This window comes from Dermacentor silvarum, chromosome 1, assembly GCF_013339745.2.
Source record: "Dermacentor silvarum isolate Dsil-2018 chromosome 1, BIME_Dsil_1.4, whole genome shotgun sequence".
Taxonomy (NCBI): Eukaryota; Metazoa; Arthropoda; class Arachnida; order Ixodida; family Ixodidae; genus Dermacentor; species Dermacentor silvarum.
Window position 1 is genome coordinate 235,573,990 of NC_051154.1, and position 24,149 is coordinate 235,598,138.

The window sequence follows — 24,149 nt, forward strand, 5'->3', positions numbered from 1 at the left end:
CCAAAAGAACGAAATAAATTAATTCCGTTTAGTAAAGCAATGATGTAGAGAACGAGGGGGGGGGGGGGGGGGGGAGGGCATCCACCGTGTGGTAATGTCTGTTTCGCCATTCAGAATCCAAAATGAAGTACGCGTATAAAATAAAACGGGAAAAGAAGACGAATGACGAAGGATCAGCGCCCAAGAAGATGTGAGCATTATGGTGGTCGAGCGGCATAAATTCGCCTAGCGTGCGCGGCGCAATACTTGGACAGGGCTTGAGCTTGCGCACCACATTTGGTATAACTGACCTGAAGGCTGCGTGTTCGCGGTTGCTTCACTCGTTTTTAACTAGCGAACGCTACGTCAGCTTGCGGATGTCTTCATAATGTGTTGTTTCCTGGAATGTTCTGGGCGCACGAGAACGGAGCGTAAGATATCAAGAAAGCGGTTGAGTAAAGGGGCATAGTAAAGGTGGCGCATTTGAAGTCACGTTGATTATATTTCTTTTTTTCCAGGCGCTGGCACAGGAGGGAATTACTGGCAAAAAAAAGAGAAACGATAAGATTGTCGACGTTTATAAAAACTTTCGCATTCGTATACAATATAGACACGTCATGAGCGAAGCACACGCATATCACCGAGGAACGCGAAGGTAAGAAGAAGCAGAGAGAGAAACTTACCGGGTGGGCACATACACTCTGATTCTGGACTATTTCTTCTATTCCTAGTTAGAAGGCTCTGTAAGAAGAAAAAAAGAAAAACAAAACGAGGGTCAGCCTTTTATCGCACATTATGGAATGGTTACAAGGCATTAATGTACTAGACACGAGCGCTTGCAGGTTACAGTGTTTGGAACAAGCAGTAGGCATTGCTTATCTTGCAAGCAAGCACACACTCACGCACATACAGACGCACACACGCAGAAATATCACAAGGTTTTCAATGACATTCGTTAATTGACGTCGACCTGCTAAATTACAAGTTATAATTCTATTATCGCAAGCCCTTGGTAACGCTAGACGTTCTGTCAGCGTAAAACGCACGACAGATTCATTTCCTCTTGGAACCAATAATCACCTCATCAGGCTTTGGAGGTCAAGTCTACCTACAGAGTGAGCGGGGACATAATTGGCCCACTGAGGGTACTTCTCAGCTGCGCAGAATCACATACGCAGTTTACACAAACTAGATAAAGAGGGCTCCAGTTGGCTCATGAAAGCAAATATTGCGCGTTTGTCTGGGTCAACCCGGACTATTGAGGTCTGGCACAACCCGACACGCTTCAGAAGGAGCATCGAGACGCGGTCCGGTCCAGTCGAGTCGATTCGCATCGGGTGGGCGGTGCGCAGATAAAAAGACCAGGCAAGGAACTGCAGTTTTTATAGTTACCTCCATTGCCACGCATCGACGACTCGGCAGAGTCGTCGAGGCGTGGTTATACGACTCGTCAGAAACGAAGTACACGTAAACAAGGTTTGGTTGCGCTGCTTCAGCACGACTGCTGGCTCAATTCGCTTGCATCGATTCACATAAATAAACTGAAAAAGAAACTTCATTTAGTACAGAACGACTGTTTCGCTGTTCAGTATACACGAGAAGAGCAAAAATGCTCGCGGAAGACAGCCGTGGTTGCCTACCGAGAGCATTTTTTTTTTTTTTTGCATTTTGCTCTTTTACCCGTACAAAGAAAGTCATCATCATAAATGCCTGCTGTAACATGCCAGTCCTTTCAGCCAGGTTAACTTCTCCACTTAAGTTCTCTCCGCGTTTTTCTCTTTGAGTGGCCTTTCTCCTAAGGCTGACGTTGCTGTGGGTGATCGGAAACATGTGGCGATAAGACATGCCTTCACTTCGAAGACTGCCGATAATGCGCAACCTCTTGGGACGAAGTGACGACGGCGAGCGGGAGCTGGGCCATGGCGTGACCTCCGTGATCTTGTGCACGCTGTTGTGTGTGATCTCGGAAGGCACCTATTTTCATTCCAGAAATACTGCCAGTCTTGATATGGGGCCACAGGCAGGAGTGGGCAATACAGCGAAAACGAAACGACACACAAGTCATAGGAAATCAAAACACTTCATGACCCGCCGTGGTGGTGTTTAGTGTCATTGCGATGCTAAGCCCCAAGGTGCGGGATCGAATCCCGGAAGTGGTGGTGGCATTTCGATGGAGGCGAAATGCGAAAACAACGCTCATGTGCCGCGCAGTGGGTGCACGTTAATGAACCCCAGGTGGTCGGAGTCCCCCACTACGGCGTGCCTCAAATTCATATCGGTGGTTTTGGCACGTATAAAACCCCAGAACTTTACTTAATTTAAGACACTTCATCGCAAGTGAGGCAAGAAACAACGTATCAAGTCACCAAAAAACTGATTCTTTCAACAAGTTAAATTCATTTTACGCACTTAAAAAAAGTGCCAGAAAGGACTTGAGTGACAGGGAGCACGACAAAATTAAAAAAAAAAAGAAAAAAAGAGAAAAGAAAGCAGCACTTGTTCAGACAACAGTGAACTGCAAGATAAATGGCTATAGATGGAGAAGTGTAGCTGATGTCCAACACGTGATAGTAATGCGATAAAAAAAAAAAAAAAAGATGACAGCTGGTAAATTGCCCACCCAACGCGGAGATGAATGACTGCGCGTCGAAACACTCAACTGGTTTTTGCGGGCAACCGATTCCCTTCTGCGACAATGTGCGAGAAGAACGTGTTTTGAACGCATTTGTCTTTCACTTGGAATCATCGAATGTCGCATCAAGAAAAACTGGGGAAAATCTGGCGCTATGCAGTGCGCGCGCGCCATCCGTGTGCCGGCCAGCTAAGCCAGTCCGGGAGGTTTGGAACATAGCTTTGTCTAAACTTTGTCCTTCTTACGTCTGTATAAACTTGGTACCGCTATAGCGTGCTCCTGAAGGATCTTTCCGAGTTCTTCAACCACGTTGTGTAGGTGGTTTACAGTAGACGTGTCCACATTCACGTCGCAAGCGCGTAGTGCACGATATTTGATCTCGCTGCTTCTCGTTATCTAATGCGGCTCACAACGGTAAGGGATTCTGAAATGCCAGGGAAAGACTTTATTAGTGCTAAAATCGGTACAATGTCACGATTTATCTTATTTACATCAAGATCGGCATCACGCTTTAGCTACGCCTTATATTAATTAAAGATGGGCCCGCGCGTGTTCATGTCAAAAATAAGCTGCGATCGACGTTTTGGGAGGTCGTTTCCTTAACAGTGATCGAGTCCTGTACAAACAACGCGACATATATAAGAAACATTGGTGGCGCCTCGCACCTGGATTCATTCTTCTTCTTTCTGGGGTTTTACGTGCCAAAACCAGTTCTGATTATGAGGCACGCCGTAGTGGAGGGCTCCGGATTAATTTTGACCACCTGGGGTTCTTTAACGTGCACTACAACGCAAGCACACGGGCGTTTTTGCATTTCGCCTCCATCGAAACGTGGCCGCCGCGGCTGGGATTCGATCCCGCGACCTCGTGCTCAGCAGCGTTGCCTTAGCTGACTGAGCTACCCCGGCGGGTACCTGGATTCATCAAACCACCTCCGCGTAGGGGGCTTATTACTGCTTGACAATGTTGCCCGAAATAGCTCGTTTCTACTCTTTTTTCAATGAGTTGAACGTTTCGTAGCGTGCTTGATACGTCTCGTTGCACGTTCATTATGCGAAGAAAAAGAGCCCAGCACCGGTAAACAAAGAAACAAGCGCAACAAGAAAATGATATACGCCGCTCAGTATATACCACATGCCTCTGACTGAAGGTAAGCGCCAAGTGACAAAACAACAGGATAGCAAACGTCCTCTGCTTTACTTCGAGCGCGCGCTGTTATTAGACAACCAGTCTTCACAGAGGACACACGCGTTCTCTATATACGCTTCTATGCGTTCGTTTCGGGATAGGACAGATTGCGGGAGACGCAACTCATCCGAGAAAAAAAAAACATTGCGTTCCGCCTCTATGTAGGTCGTGGTCATCAACGTGATAAATCGCGACGCGAAATGCATCATCTTGCAATCCACAACGTTCTTCCGCGTATAAAGCAACTTCAGCGTGTCATACGCATAGCCGTAATGAATATATATATATATATATATATATATATATATATATACAATAAACAGAGAAAGACAGATGTAGATGTGCATCTAAGAGCATAAAGCTATGGACTCTGCGTTATCTGCGTGAACTCATGCCTGAGCGAAGCGCAATGTTCCGCCGCTGACACTCCATTACTTACAGGGAAGACATAAATCCGTGCCTAGATGCTTGTGTGTGCGTGTACGCGCGTGGCAGTGGCTGTGAACGAAAGCACAGAAGCTGTTTCTTTTTCGTCACTCTTTGCCGCGTTTCACAATAATCGCGTGCAGCGACAGCTTGATTTTTCTTTCTCTCTTTCTTTCTTTCTGGTACGTCTGGAAGGTATCAAAAAAGGTTGACTGGATGCGCTAAATACTTAACAGTGCTCATAAATGCATACATGCCAATATGGGACAGCATTGAATACAGTACAACGCTAAGTAGCAATAATACTTTTTTTTTCTAATTGTTCACGCCATTCTATAAGGATTGGTGAGAAGAAGCACTTCTCTGAGTTTTCTACGTAAAAAGCTCTCGGGCGGTGCTGGAGAGAAGCATAGGCTTTAAAGCACGAACATTTTAATAAACACAGATGCAACAGTTACTGTTGTCCAAAATATAGTGACCAGTTTTCTGGTTGGTACGGTAAGCTTGGAGGAGAAGCAGAAGTGAGGGATTACAGTTTGCCAGACAAAGCCTGTGAATCGCAAGGCCGCGCCAGGCGTCGGCCCGCGTGATTATAAGATCGCGGTTTTGTTGTTGCTGTCGTTAGTAGTATTAGTATTAGTAGTATTAGTAATAATAGTAGTAATAGTAGTAGTAGTAGTAGTAGTAGTAGTAGTAGTAGTAGTAGTAGTAGTAGTAGTAGTAGTAGTAGTAGTAGTAGTAGTAACGCTAGCAAAACACGTTTTTGATACCCGCTCTTGTCTGCCAAACCATAGCAAAAGAATGACTAAGTGCGCGGATAGTATAGCTCTGTCACTGCTAAAAAAAAGCGTTTTGGCAAGAACAGAACAAAGAGAGCGTCCCGAAACAGACTTTACACTCAAGTAAAAGAGAGATAGAGAAAGAGAGTAAAAGAAAGGTATCGCACAACTCCCGCGCTTCGCTGCTTGTGCGGGGCTTGCATATCGTGCGCGACGCAGACTCGGGCCCGTATTCGCAAAGATGTTCTTGCGCTAGGACTGTTCGTAAGAGCATATTCCACCCAATTGTGATGTTGGACATATCATGTTATCGAAGACGGCCGGCCAATGGTGAAGAGCACTTACGTACGAAAAGCTTTGCGAAGTCGACTCCCGGAGAGTAGTGGCGTCTGCGCATTTATTTCGGAGGCGTTATCGTGCTCACGTATAGCATAGTTGACGCGGGCGATATTGCAATCGTTCGCAGCGCGGCTTTCAGCGCAGCAGCCGCTTTCAGCGTTCCTCTCGCAAATGCAGCTCTTCGTTGTATTCAACGCATCTGCTGCTGTCGGCAGTACAATTCGGCCTTTATGTGTGCAAGGAACCCTTCGCATATTTTTTCCCCTCCTCCTGTAAGAACAAATTTTGTTTGAGTAAATTGCGCGAATCCGGAGAGCTCAGCCCGATTGAGCTTGCACCGCGAGCGATATCAGAAAGCTGCGTAGCAAAAGACACAGTGAGCGTTGTCGCCAGCAGTAAAACTCTCGGGGCATTGCGTCAAATCCATCCATCGCCCGAGCGGCATGCGGGTGAGCTCGCGCAACCATCTATGGGTTCAGAGCGCGCTGTCTTGTGCCAGTGGCAAGTGCATTCCGTTTCCGCTCGCGTGTGGCTTTATATGATGCGGCCGACGCGCTCCCGTTGCCAAAGACATAAATCACGGCTTCGCCGTCAATGCCGATCGTAAACGCAGTTTTTCTGTCTCGGCGAGCCATTTTCTTCGCCCGGAGAGCTTGTCCTGAGCTCAAAGCACCGAAAAGCCCTATTATCGCTCCTATCGCTGGCGCCGACAGCAACCGGCCGGCGAGGCTGTACAGCTCTGATTTTCCTCAGCCGACCATTGGTGCTCAACTACCGCGTTTGACCGATCTGCTGGCCCGTTCCGAGCGTTGTTTCGTGAAATCCCGGATCCGCCGGCAGAAACGAACCCCGTCCGTCTTATATCACGGGTGAGATTATGGGTCGGCTATAAATGAAGGCTGTGCCGGGAAGCTTTTTGACGTTAGAGAAGCCTTATCTGGCGTATCGCGGCACTCTGCTTCAAATTTTGATGCTTGTGTCGGCGCATATAGACAAAAAGTTGGCGAAATTTCATCAGTATTTCAAAACGTAATATCTCTTTTCACACCGGGACGCCCTGGACGCATGCCTGATGCAATTTTTAACGCGCTTGGACATGTCCATGAGGGTTTGCAATGGCTGCGGATGTCCATTTCTCGGCTGATACCATGTACTAATGGGGGCTAAAAACGGGGGATCACAGACAGCGGTTTGCCAATCACCTTGTCGTGGGCATGCTTGGCAAACGCTATACGGGTGGGTTTTACCATGGGACGATAGTGCTGCGCTTTACTGGTAGATCGAAGTTTCAAAAGATGAAGAGGGCGCCCTGCATGATATACAGGTATTGTAATTCATTAGGTGGTGCTGGTGGTAGTGTTGCTTTGAATGTGGTTGTGTAGGTGGCCAGCCGGCAAACGTTCCACCTTATCGTCCCTTTCTGTGGCACAAAAATGTTTTATCACGCGTCCATTAATTCCGCATCGCATTGGCGTTGTACGGTTGCCACAAGATCACCGCGTATAAAGATGGTGCAAAGCCGATCCGGCAATTTTGTTTGCTCGATGCGATTTGCATACGTATGACAAAGAGAGACAGCAAGCAAGAGAGGAAAGGCAGGGAGGTTAACCAGAAGTGAGTTTCTGGTTTGCTACCCTACACTGGGGTGGGGGATAAAGGGGTTGGAGAGGGGGCAAAGAGAGAGAGAGAGAGAGAGCTAAAAAACACACACACAAAAAAAGACACAGGCATAGGTAACAGAAGAGGCGTTCCGATCACAGACGTTCACACAGACTGCACATGTGAAATCTGTCCATGCCGAAAAGCTTATTGTTTGGATAAAGATGAAACCTGACAACATGGCAGTGAACAACAATGCTTGCACGCTATGTGACCACATCCTATAGCTAAAATGAGAGCGCGGTTCTGTAAGATAACAAATGAATTTCTCCCCCGTCTGGACTTGACAAAGCGCGCCTTTTTGCCTGCAATGACTGTTCGTGTAATTTGTGGAAGAGAAGATTTTGCCTAGCAAAGCGGGTGCTGAAAAATTTACGAGCATCATTAAAAAAACAAAGAAAAAGGATTTCCGTGGTTGTCGAGGGTGACAATCAGTGCACCAATTGCGCAGGGAGCGAAACGTCGGCTCAACTCCTAACGCACTGACTGTGCTGCCCTTCTGGAATACGTCCAATACAGCGGAGGAGTCTGTGTAGGCAGCAATTATTATACTCAGCCCAGCCTTATAAACCATCGTGTCATTTAATTGTCGCACTTGAAAGACCACCCATCAGCGCTTCTTAATCGCAACAGTATGTTTCGGAACTCCTAAAAGGAGTTCGTAGATCGCAACAGGCGTTAGTGCTCGAATTGATTTGTCTTTGCCAAGAGCGATTCACGTTGAAAATGGTCCACCTTGCTATCGTTTTAGTACGTTCACGTTTTGTCGTTTCAGGATATCATATATCATATAACTCAAGTAGGGGGTATCCTTCGCGGAGTGTGACATAGGGCGTGTGAGGTCACACCGTTCGTTGAGAGATCGTATTTGCCTAAGTTATACATCGTATACTCCCTGCAAAATTTCTTGGCACATTTTCAGATCAACTGCATCTATTCTTTTCCATCTACGTCTCGTCGCTTCCTGTACTCGCCTTGCTTTAATTACGGTGCAAAGAACAGTGCCCTTCTCGGCTGTATTGACTGTGTCACAGGAGTGCTTCAGCAGCATGTGTGCCCACAAAACATCCGCCATACACCAGCAGTGACAGGCTTTTGGATACCATCTCAACTGCTCAGACAGACGTCCCTTAAAACCAGGCCGTGGACCGCTAAGTACGGGCGGGACAGTTTTTCATAAAAAAAAACGGCACTTTTGTTCGATTGCACTGAAACACGATTGCGGCTAGCAATGTGTGAAAGAGGCTCGTAGAAAGGCCGGAACGTTAATTTAGACCGTCGCAGGGGCAGCCGTTACGAAGAGCGCTAATATATCGCGCGGGCGATATATTAGCGTTTCTATATAATAAAGAAAGTTTCTCGTCTCGTACAGACCGTAGCTCTTTTAACTTTATTTTCATCCTGCGTAGCTTAGCGAACCGGACATATGCGTTAGGTTGACCTCCCTGCCTTTTCTTCCCATTTCTTTCTCTCTCTCCATCCTCGGGTCAGCTCGTGAAGTTCGAGTGCAAAGTCTCGAATGCCGAGAGCATTTAAACAGAAAATAAAGGAAAACAGACGAGGAGTCATTAATTAAGGAACACGTCGAGCACTCTGCTGACGACAAATGCAAAATGGGCGTTCTTCAGAACAGCCTGGGCGGTTGACTTCAATGGAAAGATATTGAGGGGTGGGTGAAGACCAGGAGGGAGATAGAGAGCGAGAGAGAGAGAGAGAGAGAGTGAATCGCAGACGTGCTGTGAAGAAAGAAAGTGTAACGAGCATCTCGGCAAATTCACTCTTGCATCTCCGCGAAAAGATGGCTCTGAAAGCCATAAAACAGGCTTAAGGCTCGCTAATTCCGGTTTCAAAGCGCCATGTGATCTAAAAAGCACGTGAGGTACTTTATTTCTTGCTTCCCGCAGAGACAACGGGGCTATTTATTTTTCTTATTTCGCTATTATAACGTCTCTGCGGCCATTAGCGTGATGTATAAACGAGCCGACTGACAGGGCTGGCGAGACGGAGCGAAGTGGCCCCGCTATTCGTGCTCTTGACTGCGTAATGTGGAAGCGCTCGGCCTGTTTGGGATCGGCGAGAGACGGTATTCAAGAACCGTAAAAACTTCCATTTAAGGAGTGGACAGCCACTGTAATGAAATCAAATGATTTGAGATTTTGAAATGCTTTTTTTTTTGTTTTTAGCTTGCTTTAGTTTGATTACTTCGGGCTCAGAAGAACGGAGCCAGCATAATGAGTATTAAGTGAGTGTTAGCCTCATCGTCAGCTAACTACTCAGGAGGCTACTTCGAAGGTGCTGTCCTTCTCTGTGTCAGTTGCAAAAGCTCGACTCTGACGCTGGAGCGGGAGAGCATTACCGACACAGTGCAGAAGTTGCCTTCGCTCGCCAGAAATGACTGCAGATTCAGACAAATATTCTGCATGCACGCAGACACGTGCAAAACTTTACATTACAACAACAAATTTATGCAAGCAGCTTATCAACAGACACGGAAGGACAGAGCGGTTGACAGTATTACTGCAACACGCACTACAATTACAGCGAATGAGCCGACATCTTCAATAAGCATATTTTGTTCCGATGGCTGTAAGGATGCGCTCTTAAGCATGTGCGTCTTTCCGGTGTCGCTCAAGCACAATCACCTGTTACGTTATCGCATGTATTAACAGTGAATAGCAAACTGTGTAGGAACCGTACATTCAGTAGGCAGTAAATAGGTATGAGGGAGAGAGAGAAAGAGAGACTGAGAAGGAGGACACGGAAAAGGTAGGGGTGTTAACTTGGATACAGTTCGGTTGGTGACCACTGGTGAATGAAAAATGGAGCAAGAAAGATGTGTACAGAACAACATACGAGTGAGCCAGTGCGCGCACGTATAAGCTGAATAGTTTGCCACTAAGCCACAAGTGGCTCAAGAGCCAGTGCGCTTTAATATAACAAAAGGGAAAGAAAAGAAATAGGGGATACAAGGCAGAGAGAGTTTATCCGCAATAAATGACCGCTTGGATACCCTGTATACCATAGGGAAGGCAGAAGATACGAAGAGGGGAAGCGAACTTCTGAAAAGGGAAATTGTTTGCGCACAAGTGGTGAGAAGCCTGAAAACGATCGCAGTCTGTCACACAGTTCTGATGGCTTCAGGAAAAAAAAAAAAAAAAAAAAACATAAATTCTTTTGAAGTCACTCGATCTGACATCGGCTGGGACCAGGATCCAAGAATTATGTTTTGTGGGAAAGGACGGCTGTCAAATGTGTCAAGCAGCATCAAGAACACTCACAGCGAAGATGAGCCAACCGTCTCTCCGCACACACAAACTTAACATTCGGGACTATCGGCCATTCCGATCAGAAAGGACTACGTATTCGTGAATGCTGCTCCAAAATATAGACGAAATAAGAGAATTACGCAATGCCATGGCAAGCGACGCAGATGGAGAAGGCTCTACAGGTGAGAATACAAAAGGTACAAAGCAGCAGAGTTGTGAAGCCAGCAAGCTCCCGTGCAGGTGCGCGAAGCTTTCAAAAGAAAGGAGACATGGTAAACATGTAAGACATTAAAAGTACGTTCAGGAACATGTAGAATTAGACGCTGATGAAGGGCATTGATACTTCGGCTTACAAACGTGACATCATACTCTTCCTGAAAAAAAATCTTATATTGCCTCCCCCCCCACTTTTTAGCATTATTACTTACCTGCTTGTGCGCGGGAGAAATAAAGCAAGCACATGTACCGATGTGCTGTTTCGTGAAATGAGCGTCTATTCATGAGGTTCCCGGTGGTACACTTTTGTGCTCGTGAAAACCTTGAGCGGAAATGAGTTGAAGCTGCCCAGCAGTTGCGCATCTTGCGCGTATGAATGCTTCCAGATATCTTGAACATGCCATGTTGGGGGTTCAGTGGCGAAAATCTATAGCTAGGGCACGTGCAGATGTGCGCCTAACACGAAACCGTGAACAACGCAAAGAAAAGCTTATTGAGTGACCACAGATATTTTGTTCGAACTTATTTCGGTCGCGGTGAATGAATGAATGGTGAACTCTAGCGGACGAGCTTTTTTTTTTTTTTGAAGAACTAGCCGAGTCATTTTGACATACTGCAAGTTTATCTCCGATGGCATCGCGATTGAGTTAAAAAAAGAAAGAAAGAGAAAGAAAAGAAACGAAGGAAGGAATAGCGCAGCCGAGCACATGTCGTACACCCTCGAGGATATTTTACTGACAACGTTGTTCGCCATTTGTTGCACACAAAAAGAGCACCGGCCTCCCTCGGCTTTTTTTTCTATGCCTTACGGCGCTTGTACGGCGGGATAGCGCCGCTAAGTGGGCGGCATTTCTCGGGAAAACGCTCTATCAACGGATTTACCGTCTTCGAAGGAAAAAGTCGAGCCGCTTGAAATTGGAGGAGAAGGAGTCAGAGGCCCGCCGAGAAGCGCGCCATGCACAGAACGGCGAGTGATTGGTTCGGGCCTCGACCAGCGTCCCGGAGCCTCGCGAACCGCGGCGTTCGCTGCCCCTTTTCGGTGCGGCACAGCGGTCGTTTCAAACAATTGATCAAAAAACTTTCCGCCTTTTTTGCCCGATGCGGAAATGAAGTTCTTCCGGGCGGTCAAGCTTACGGGAAAGCTGCCGAGCAGGGCCGGCTCCGAAGCGGCGTGAAACGGGGCTCGCGAGCGAAAAGCCAGTCTCGCCTTTGCCGTTTCCCTTTTACCCTTTTTTTCCCCTATTTTTCCGTCGCTTGCTTGTGTGATACAAAGATCGCGGCTGGCCGGACCCCGCTTGTCGGATCAATAGCCCACGCGGTTTCTGACAAACAATCTCGGAATAGAAGCGATTGCCTGACAGAAGCCGACCGGGTCATCTCGTGTGCCCCGGGACGCGATCGTTGAAGTCATTGATTTTGGCCCCAGCCTGTTTCGCGGCGGGCTCTCGCTTGGCACCCAGCGCACGCTCCCGCAAACGACCTGCCGACAGCGGGCACAAGTGAGACACAGCCCCAACGAAACCCCCCCTTCCTCACTTTCCTTCTCGCCTTCTGGTCCTCTCCGCGCACGCCACCTCTGGCCTTGTCGCCTCGTGTCCAGGTGCACCGTCCGCGTTCCCTGCTAGGGCCGGTGTCCGTAAAGCATCGTGTAAGCTGAGCGAGTCGTGGAGGAGGAATACATTTTTATTGAAAGAAAATCACCTGCGCCCCAGTGATAATGTTAATATAGCTTTGGGCTTCGATATTGCGAAGCAAAGCATGTGACGCGAGGGACTTCGTAATGTGGAGCCCGGTTCCCGATGCTTTTAATTTCTAAGAAACGTTCGTAATTGGCCGGCTGTCGTCATTATTAATATTCTAGCTACTATATAGAGCCTCTATTGCGAAGTTTACACACTAGAGTGGCTTGTAAGAACCGGCAAATTATCATAGCGAACATAATCGCGAAGCCGGCTGGTAAAACAGTTTTTAGGGTGAAAAATCTCTCTGAATTCGGCCCCAGAGTTGCACGGCGCCTCTTATTACGAACGGCGTATGAATTGGTTTGTGAACACGAGTCGTTGTTAAGTCATTGCGTTAATTGCTTAGAGCCCTGCTGACGCGTGTGACAGGCGTTCTTACCGTGCGTAACCTTCATGATTCGAGATACAGGTATTGGGTACGGGAATCAAGCCACTGACAAAAGTTGTTATTAGGGATGGATACTGACTCTGGCTCCGACGACCATTCTGCCGCATAGTGGGGGACTCTAGATTAATTTCGACCACCTGGGGTTCTTTAACGTGCACCTAAATCTAAGTACACGAGCGTTTTTGACCCTGCGTTGATAAAGCAAGCGCTTAGTCATTCGCAAAAACTGTCTGGTTCCTCCAGCCACGTAAATAGATGCGACAACGCTCCTGACAATGCGAGAAGAAAAAAAAAAGTTTTGACTTAACACGTGATTTCAAATTAACGTTAACGCCCCGGAACCTGTCCTCCCACAAAAGACTCTAGCACAAACCCGCAAACAAGTGCACAGCATCGATCCAGAAAATGAGGCGCACTATACGTTGCCTTGGCGAGGCCTACGCTTGAAAACGCGCTCAGAGGCATGCTGCCGCTACATATGCTTTGTGTCGACAGTATAATTGAAGACAATCACTGCTGGCGCAGCGAGTTCGTTCGCCGACTGCCGGCATCGCCCAACGGGACAGACGCTGTCACGGGGATGCGTATACTCTTCGCAAATACGGGCGCAGAGACGCTACAGACCGTCGTTGAGGGCCTTGTAGCACCGATAAAGTCTAAATGTGGATGACACTTCTCTCTTACGTATTTTTATAGAATTCGTCTGAAAGCACCCGTTTTGTGTTTGCAGCCATGCACGTATGCTCCGACCGTTCACAGCCGCGACAAGTGTGCACTCACTATATATAGTATAGGCACTCTGCGTGTTCATTAGATCGGAGAAGTCGCGACGTGTACCGCATGTACGGTCATTCCAAAATGTGCATCATTGTAGCAGTATAGTTATGACGGAAGACACAGTGAAGGGACATTTTATTGTGCCAGCTGATTCAAAACGCGCCTGACCAGGTGCCCAGTCAGACATCTTGGTTATAATAGGAGTTCTAAAGGAGCGTTGTATAGCAGTTGTTGGAACAATTTTCAAAAACGACGGCTTACTAGTATAGCCAACATGGAAGCATATGAAATGTCGGAAAGAATGGTGCCAGAAGGCGAGGAATACCAGAGTTCGCGTTGCTGCTGGCTGTTTGCGCGCTGCAGGCACCATGCGTGTCACGTGGAAGCATCACGCGCGGGACGTTATATCGCTGCCGGGTCGAATGGCTCCTCTGCGAAGAGCGCGTGGGGTTTTGTTAAAATTTCCAGCTGCATTCGCGGCGTGATCTACACGTTGCGCCTGTCTCTTTGCAATAACTAAGCCTGGTGAGGGGCCCTTCAACTGGGCCCAAGGTGAGTTTTCGCTACAGCCACAGTGCAGTGAGGCAGCAGTTGCTCGTTTTTGGCGGCACAATGACATTTCATGGGGTTAAAATAAGTTATCGTGCCATAAGAAAAAAATTTAAGAAAGAGGGGTGGGGTGGGCATGCTGTGCGTGAAGGCTTCCTAAGAGGGAAAGCCTGGGGTCTGGATAAAGATGCACTATGTGCATGGCGCAAACGAGAAACAATCAAATATACGCGTCAAATCGGCGTGCTGCATGCAGCCGCACACAGCCGACGTGCGCTGAAATCTGATCTGAAAGCAAATAAAACTTTCGTTCAGTTTTCTCTCCGTGGCAGGAACTTGCAGCCCCGAGCAAATGTAACAGATCGCACCCTCGCGCTTCGAACTGCGTCGCCATACCAACTGACATCGCTGCTCGTACTGCATTATTTCGTTTACTTATGGTGTAATACCCAAGATCAATAATATTAAAGAAAGCAGCGCTGCTGATTCTGGTTCCAACAAAGTGGAAAACACGAGTGATATCTTACTTGTCTTCAGTGGTGCAACGTCGCTTCAAAGCGCTTTAAGGAAGCCGCCGAACTCCCGAAACACAGAAATACGCGGAATGCTTGCAAGGAAACAGACAAAACGGACGACTTCTTTTGCAGCGTCGAGAGACATTGTGAAACAAGCGGATGCCTTTGCGAGAGTGATTTTTTCTTGAACAGAAGTTTTTGCGGGAAGCAATAATAAACCAACAACAACAACAACAACAAATTTGGCAAAGTGATCCGCCGTGGTTGCTTAGTGGTTTTGGTGTTGCGCTGCTAAGCACGAGGTCGCGGGATCAAAACCCGGCCGCGGTAGGTCTTAAGATCAACGTAGGGCTTAAAGTCAAATCTTGCACCGTGTTTTTCAATCTTTCTTTTTTTCTTTCTTGGACAGCTTGGCTAACGTAAGCTGGGACATCCTGTATACTGTACACTTTCCTTCCCTGTTTTCATCTTTTAATTCCCTTTTTCTCCTTCCTCCAGTGCAGGGTAGTCTGACTCAACTAGCCGCGCTGCCTTTCTTTTATTCCTTCTCTCTCTTATCCACATCCCCCGACATTTATGATCCCTACTCCTATCCACGTCTTCCTGATGCTTCTAGCTCTCTTTTCTCTATATCCCTCTCTTTGCCCTTTTACATTCTCATCGCGCGAAACGCGTGATTAAACACCACTTAATTTCTATTCGACTCTGCTGCGTCTGTATTTGCTAAGCACGATGCGGTTTTCCGGCTTTTGTTCTTCATGGTTTTTTTTTTCGCCTGTTCCGGACGCTCATCGCGTCTGTGCCCCCTCCGCTTGACGCTCACGCTTTGCTTGAAGCGCAGCCGAGGCCTCCGCCTGACAGAACGCCTTTCGCACTCGACATTTTGGCGACTGACGATGTTCGGGCACAGCGTTCCAATTTCGTTAGTTGGGCAGTTTCAGAAAAAGGTCGCTTACGCTCTACTCAGCTGGCATTTCACTCCCTGAGAAGGCTGCAGAGAAATGTGTTGATTTCGCTTTTTTTTTAACTATAGCCTGTTGCCCAGAGACACGAGCGACGCATAGTCAGCTTGGCTGCAAAACGGCGAAGAAGCCGAGTAAACGCGCCCTCGCACTCCACTCAATCGGCTCTATAGCTGAGCGTAGGCAACGTACTACGTTCTGCTGCCAGTAGGAGCTTTGTGCGCACGCGCACTAGCGCTCCCGCTGAGCGGCTCTGTGCGCATTGTTAGGATACACCGGTCTGAGCGGAGCGAATGTAAACGCTCTGCTGAAACTGTCTAATGCCGTCCAGCGCACCGGATACATTAGACAGTTTTAGCTTAGGGTCGCTAAGGCACCGCTCCGCTGAGATTTCACGCACTGAGGCACTGCAAGGTGGTGGTGGTGGTGGTGGTGGTGGTGGTGGTGATGTTACTTTACAGGCTGGCCTTGTCGGGAAAACATGGCCTGCGATTGCTCCTCGAGCGTCTCTCTAAGTGCAAAATATGTCTCAATGTGTCAATCAGTTATGTCTCTCTCAGAAATGTGAGAGGAATGCGTGACACTTTCTTGCGCACTATCCGCGGTACTTCTGGGAAGACTAACTACTCTACTGCGTTGCTGTCCAGATGACTCCTCCTTTCTGAATAGAAGCTATTGCAGGACCAGATGAAATGTTCCATCTCAGCCACTTCATTGCACTCAGTGCAAGACGGAGAAACAGCACCGCTTACTTTAAACAACCATGCAAGGAGTGTATAGGTGGTGGTGGTGGTGGGGAATTGTCGATCCTGTTCTTACTCTGTATAGGAGGGTGGCTTCCGTGCGGCTAAGTCCCTTTATATATAACACAGGGCTGATGCGGTGGTTTCCAAAGCGCACGAGAGTGGCAGCGAATTGTTTTTGTAGTAAGTTGGTGATTAACCGGAGCTCTCACTATTAGCTGCCTTGAAAGCGCTTCATTGGCGAGGACATCTGCTCTTACGTTGCCAGTTGCACCAACATGCGAAGGTATCCGCTGAAACGTTATCTAAATCCCTTTTTTGGTGATTTCTTTAAGTGAAGCCAGTCACTGACGACAGAACTTGTTCGGAGGCACGTCGCAAGATAGTTGCTGAATTGCAGACTTAAAGTATGAAGGCTTTTTGTGTGGGTCCATTCTTGAGTTTGCGAAGAGCAGTAGCAATAGACATAGAGGTGTTTGGCATGATACGCGTGCAAGTGCTCGAGCACCGGACAGCGGGCCTTATAGAGGAAGGTGTCAACCTCTTGGACTGCAACCCAGGAATATTAAGGCCGCGAATGAGGTCCTCAAGCATCCAGGGTGGATCAGTTTGTGGCCTTCGTTTCGGTCTTTTGAGATCGAGGTCTCCCGTAATATTTAATGCCGCATAGAAGTGGGATCGGTGCCTGGTCTTCCGAGGAGGCATTTTACAGGGAGAGCCTCACCCAGCCAGAAAAGTTGGGTCAGCAGCGCTTGGGAGGCCAGGAGACGTAGTGGTAGAGAGTGAATCTTTTGTATACGTCAGCTCTCGGTTACCCTCCCTTTCTATCGGTTGTATTATATTTGATGTTCGCGCAGTTCGCCTATAATCTGGTATTCCAAGATTAAAGCCACCATTTGGTAGCTTATTACAGCGAAGCTGTTTATGGCTAGGGTTCCATTGATTTTTCGTGTGCGTAAGCAAAACCTCTGGTCACGCGCTAACACGCTCGCGCCACTTCTCGCGCATTCGTCGTCATCTCCTTCCACAGCTGGCTCGTCGGCGTCCCTCGGGTATGCATTTTGAGTAGATCAGTTATCAATAGGCACCATTTCCAAGATCAGTAGACTACCAAGAAGATAATAAAGGTTTCTCAAAGATTTGCCGCTGTGCGACCCGCGTCGGCCATGTCTACGTTCACACCGCCATCACTTTGTCGGCGTTCCAAGTTCTCGCGTATCCAGTTTCCTTTCCTTCCGCTCTTCCGTGATGGCGGTGTATAAACAAACCAGAAAGACAAGTTGCCGTTCTCCATTTTGAATTTCACTTTTCTTCTGTCTTCGGACTATTATAGTCCGGACTCCCGAGGAGCGACGCACCTATATATGAAGAGCGACGGCGAGAACAGATACGAGAGTACAATCGGCGCCGGCGGGCCGCAAACACTAATTGTCCAATGATCAATACAAATAATGACCACCGATCAAGACAATAAGTGCGTTCTCACCTATGTTCAAAATTCTGTGCTATGTCCGTGTCGTGCGCTAAACAGCTTCGCTGGTCATCCACCTTCACAGAGTGGAATGGCTCATGATTTTTTTCCTAATTATAGTGTGTTAGCTTAAATAATCTGAGATAATTACAAAACGATTCACAAATACATCAGCAAGGATAACCTTTCCCGTATCGGTTATTAGAAATGCCGACGAAACAAATACCTTGAGCAAGAACGTCGGCTTTTCAACGTAGCTTAGCCCAACTGCTCAGCTTTAGAATTGGCTCCATGCATAGACACTGTGCAGGTTCTCCCATCCTTTGTAAGATAGTAAGATAAATTTCGCGCCCACCGTTTGCGGCGCCTTTTTCTCTATGGCTGACGGGCATAGCATGTTCATTGGCGTATCCTAGAAATAGGAGACAGAAAGTTGAATTGCATCATTGAGTGTGATAGGCAAAGATGAATACATAGGGCTTGATCTAATTCTGTCGCAACTAGTTGAGAAAAGGAAAATGTGTATTTCTGTGTGTGTGTGTGTGTGAGGGAGGGCGAAAGCGTAAAGGGGGGCGGGACTAAGCAGTAACGGGAGCCGGAAGAAGTTGTCTTTGGGCTGCTGCTTCTCACTGCCGTAAGAGGGGAATGGCACATGGGGGTGCAATAATACAGTGAACTACTTATATGCACGGCATACAATACGCGGTACGCATATACTTTGTTCGCAGAGAAGGATGTCGCACAAGCACACTTAGCACATGTAGCCTCATAAGCACACAAGCATATACGCATGTTGTGCACCTGCGTGAAAAGACATTTACGCTACACGTTTGCTAGAGCCGAAAGTCCAAGCCCGTCTCACACAGAAAGTCCAACATTAGTTTTATCACGCATTATGTATGCTCAACGTACGCCTGTCCATGCCCCTAAAGTATGAGCGACATTGTATTTAAAGCGTTGCATACGCAGCAGTCAGGGTTTTGTTCGCATCCAATCTTGTGAAGGTATCGGCGAATGGACGCCATACTGAGCCGTAATCGATTTTAACTTCACAAATAATCGGGGTGATTGTGCGCCCCGAGTTGCTTTTCAGCTGCGCCTGATCTTATACTTGAGTTTGCCACGAGTTTGCCATTTTATTATGCTTAAAGCGACGCAAGCGCTTTTATGCATGAAACAACTTGCTGTAAATACCTATGCACTCACAATGAGAAATGCAAGAGAAAGCTGCTTTACGTTTGCATTTATGAAACAATTTAGATTTGATTAGCTTAAAACAAAAATAAAAGGCAGGCTGCCCGGCGCAGAAGCAGCTCTGTATCTCTCCAAGCTGGTATATCAGCACCGTAAGTTCTGTTGCTGCTGTCAAACAACTTTGCAGCCGCACATTTCAGCGACAAAAGCGGCGCGAAAGCAGTCGCGGAGCTGTTTTTTACCGCTCGGAACGTGACCGGCAGCGAAGAGGGACAGTTTCTATATGACAGGCAAATGCGAGAAACGTGCTTGTTCTGGATATATCTGCACGAGGGGGGGTCTCAAATAATCGAACTTATACTTGGGCAATCGGTCACAGTCGTTTGGCTGGATCTCTGTGCTACAGATCAGACCGCTCAATCTCGTTCAAGTGCCAACGGCTCCCGGCACGACCATTGCCGCGCCGCAACGAATAAGTTAACAAGATCGTGCGAGTGAATAGAACACGGTGAGGAAGGTTAAACTACGAATAAAAGACGCTCTGCCATGCAAGAACACGCGCACCGAAGTGGCTCGTCCGACACCCCGCACGCTCTGCGTGTACGGGTCCCGAATTGCGCGTTGCTAATGCGGTGCGGTCGCAGCGACGCGGGTGCGCAACCCACTGCTAAGTGCCGGGGATGTCCACTTTGGGGGGAAAATTTTCGTTTCCATTTTCCTGCGCCCTTTTGCGGGAGTCCTTCCGCACAAACTGGTCCCCGGGGCGACAAGGACCCGCGCCGATGGGGACGGGACAGTGCGTCCGCCTCTGGACTGCTGCGCCTCCTCCGGGTTTTCGCGTTATTTATTTCTTCTTCTTTTTTCTATCTCTCTCTCTCTCTCTAACCCCCACTCCCTACTTAACGCTCGTCCCGCCTGGCTTTGCTGGTCGCGAGAAGGGAAGTGACAGGCCGACTGATTAGATCCCCAATTTCGTCCGGCTGCAGGGCGGCCGCTTTTTGGCACGCGCGAAAAATTGTCCGCCGCCGTCACTCAACGGGAACAGGCAAGAGACGAGGGTGTGCCCCGCGGCGAGCGCTTGGACTGCGCCGGTGGCTCCGGATGTCGTAGGGAGACGAGGGGTGGCTAACCAGAGTTGGGGCGCGCGAAAGCGGCGTTCGGAATTTTCACGCAGCATGTAGGGAAGCAGGCTCGCGACCTGCGCCAGGGCGCGAGCGCGCAGCAGAACCCAAGTGAGCCGGATTCCCTGGATTAGAGCCCACGCGTGTCACTGAAAGTGGCCCCTAAGGAAGCGCGCAGCTTTCTTAGTGGTGCACCGTACGCAAGCCCGTGCCACGGGAGAGTGCGGCCTCTCTTGTCGCTATACTCGCATCTGCGCTGCAATTTAGCCCGCTGCTGGCCATTTACTTGGACACTATAGATATGTAAAAGAGCGCTTGTCCTGCGGACTTTCTAACTTCTTACTTCTGGCTGGTTCTGTAGGAGTACTTTTTCTGCTTAAAAGCAAAATCGTGCTGGCGCATATTTCTCCCGTGCACAAGCAACTGGACAGCAAGAAAGCAGGCTGATTGTAGTCTCGCATAAAAATTCAATTCAGCTCCGTTTCAACACTCCTCGTGTTGATGCGCGCTTTCAGTGTTACGATCGAAACAACTTTTCTAATTGTGGGCTCACTCGAATATAGCGTACATATGACGACAGCATATCTTTCTCCACTGGTGCACTATTCTTCATGAAGTACATGACTGGATAGCTACACGCCTTGAACATCAGAGCAAGTGACTCCATTACATGCGATGCAGATGCCGCCTGTCTTTTTAAAACAGACCGGCGCGCGTTCTGACTTTCTCGCCGTCTGGTGCTCAAGGTTGTGCATATTTCGTTGAAAATTTTGCGCTTACAATTGTCCTATTTTCCCTCAAATTTCACAGAAAGATCTTATTTTTGAGTCTACGTCGTTCAATGTAACACTTGGCACGATTACTTGCCTGGTTGTTAAGAAAGAAAAGGCAAAGTTACCTTCTTTTATGAGGATGCAAGCTGCTGCGGAAACGACGCTAGCATAAACTTGCGTCGCCACCTTTCGGCAACTGCAGAAAGAAACCCTCCCTAAATGGCTGCTTCTTGCAGCTTCTAGCAAGTGGCCGCACAATTTTATGCTAGCGTTGTTTCCTAAGCAGCTTGTTCCCATAAACGAAGGCAACCTTGACATTTTTTTTTCTTAGTAACCAGACACTTAACTACGCCAAGTGTTACCCTGAATGATGTACACTGAAAAATGCTTTCTGCGAAATTTGAGCAATAACAGTGCAGTGGTAAGCGCAAAACCTTTTTCGAAGATTTTAAGTGAAATATGGACGTCCCTATATAAAAGTTACATTGTGTCGTTTTCTTTTCCTTGTCACAGATACGTCAGCAGATCTGTCTAGAGGCTCACGCTAGATTACAGGATAGTATCTAGGGTGAACAATAACATAAGAAAGTGACTGATATTCCGGTAAATCAGCAGTGTGCTTCAGTTGGGGTAGGTGTCATACTATATGATATCAATTAGACAACAAGCATAATTCCGTATTCCTTTTTTATTATGCGTGTTTGTGCGTGTGTCTGAAATAAACACTTCTTGAAAAAGTAGTCGATTCTTTACCAGTTGAATAAGCACTGTGAAATTATAGAGTTTTATTTCGACAATAAAAATTTTTTTATAAAAAAGGCTATAAGAGCAGCGAACGGGGCGTTATTGCAGACGAGTTCCTAGGTGAGGTGGACATACTTTGCCGCTAATAACGTGAGCTTCAAAAGACTGATTAACAAAAAATGTCACAGTTTCCCCCGAAAGGCGAAGCATCAATTGCGATAGCAAATTAGTAGAGAGCTATACGGAGTAAGGGTATCAGTTTTATCAGCTCTATAAACTTGGACATGTAGCAGCACCAGAAACGGGCAGAACTGTTGTCGACGCCGTCGGTGTTTTGCCCGCGTTCGCACCGAACGCGTGCGGCGTTGGTGACGATTGCCGGTGCCTCTGGCGGCGGTTCGGAGGTTTTCGACGAGATCAGAACGAGACGCTGGTCGAGCAGCGTCGGAAGTCTTTACCACCTTCTCGTCTCGCAACGTTCTTATATAAATGCGCATTTGGTGCCGCAGCTAAACGTCGCCTCCCCTCCTTCCCTCCCGTCCCCCCACGGCCTTTCACGCGACGGAAGAAGTCGCGTTTGCTCTCCACCGTGCGTTCGCTCCCCGTGAAAGCACGCGTCCTTCGCGCGCGTTCACTCGAACATCCAGCATACGGCGCGCGGCGACGATTTCATCGCCATTGGACTTAAAACGGAACCTCACGGCGACGACGACGCCGACGGCAGAAATCTGCTTTGAGTGTCCATATAATTGCTATAGCAATAAAATTTATAAATTAACTTCTTTATCGTTAACGTCCACTTAATTCGATATATTTATCATCGAATTTCAGCGGTAAATCTAGGCAATATCGAAACCGAGCGCCGCGGGAGCGCAGAAAAGGTGGCCTCGCTATCATATCAAACCGTGACGACAAGAAGTTTGGAACTGATCGTCTCAGGCCAGTCGCGGCACCTACTGATACGGTACGCTTTGCCTGGCAAAATGAAGCATGTGCCGCTGTGTGTCGGGTCAGGATTTGCCGCTGCATGCTATCGTTCCAACTTTGCCGCACACTTCTATACGGGGGCGTTGCCGTCCGACCCGCAGCAGGACGCACTCAGTCTCAATATTACAAGTATTTGGCCTTCAATTTCGATGAATACTTGAAGTGCGATGTTTTCGATATCTAAAAAATGGGTATGCCATAAATTGTGATGCCCTGCAAGATTTCTATATGCTCTTAAGTTAATAATAAAAGTTAATCACCAATTTTTGTTAATTAGTTCCTTCAGTGTAACTTAAATAGCGACAAAGTATTTCCTCCTCGCCGTAGAGCTCGTATGCGAAGACGACAGGTGTGTCACGGTCATAGCCTTCTTTTTAAAAAATCTGTATTTTCTAAAACAGAGAAGAAACAAACACCCTTTATATATATGATAATAGCCTGAAGATTTCAAATAAGAATAGAATACTTTCGTTTCGACTGAAACTATCAGGTTCTGGTAATCAATATTCTGCATTTCTGTCAATATGTTGCTATTGCCAATTATACAGGGTCACTACGTACCCGGAGTTTACTAGCTTGAAATATTTGTCAAATGGTTGGATGGCTACTGGCTGCTTGAAATAACCATTGTTAAAGAATAAATACTTCACTGATTTTAGAAAGCTCTCTTCTGGGTTAAAGATCGGCTTCAGGAGACATCATTGCTGCACAGAGCGGGAATTTACACAGGAAATTTTCGACGGGAACCGCGAGTTTCGGTCTACCCGCCGTGGTTGCTCAGTGCTCATGGTGTTGGCCTGCTGAGCACGAGGTCGCGGGATCGAATCCCGGCCACGGCGGCCGCATTTCGATGGGGGCAAAATGCAGAAAACTGCCGTGTACTTAGATTTAGGTGCACGTTAAATAACTCCAGGTGGTCTAAATTAGTCCGGAGGCCCCCCTACGGCGTGCCTCATAATCAGATGGTGGTTTTGGCACGTAAAACCCAACAATTTAATTTTCTTTTTTTGAGTTTCGGCATCAGTGGAAAAGAGGGGAAATGTTTATTAATGACTGTAAATGTAAGCTAGATTCAGGCTTGACACGGTACTCCAGGTGTAATATATTATCAGTGATGGAAGAAAGAGAGCGATAAAATAAAGTATGCACATCTCACGCACTGTGGGAATCATGTTTTCTGAAGCATTTGTGCGGCTATCTATTTATCTAACGTCGTTCGGTGTTCTGCAAAACGTTACCAGATGAACCAACATATTTCTGCTAGGCGACCAATTGTTTGTATCACATGAACGTGTATGCGAACACAGTATATACCCTACACTGAGGTTACACGCTGTAACCTCAGTGTAGTGTAACGAAAAAAAAAAAAAAACTTCCGGTCATGCATTTTTGATCACCGGTTAGCCAAGGAAGAATAAATATTTTGTCGCGTAGTTTACTATATAGGTACAGGGGTGTTCAAAAGTTACCAGGCCGCCATCCTATGTAATCCCATGGCATCACGGCCTGGTAACTTTTGAACACCCCTGTACATGTTGTAGATATCTTCAAATATCAGGAACGTGCCCCATGCTTTCAGCTCATGCATGTATAGCGTTCTTGTTGTACTTCGAAGTAAAATCAATTTGTCAAACCTTCTAACCCTTTAAGGGATCTTTAAGGGTCCCTTCTTAGGGACCCTTTAACAAATTTGTTGGGT

General features: G+C 47.4%; 1 protein-coding gene across 1 annotated transcript in view; it reads right to left on the reverse strand.

Moving 5' to 3' along the window:
- LOC119437878 (collagen alpha chain CG42342-like) overlaps positions 1-24,149 on the reverse strand; it is a 362,253-nt gene that overhangs the window by 209,588 nt on the left and 128,516 nt on the right. Inside the window, exon 2 of the mRNA XM_037704752.2 lies at positions 663-720. Coding sequence (XP_037560680.1) covers positions 663-720 — 58 coding nt within the window. The remainder of the gene's footprint in view (positions 1-662; positions 721-24,149) is intronic.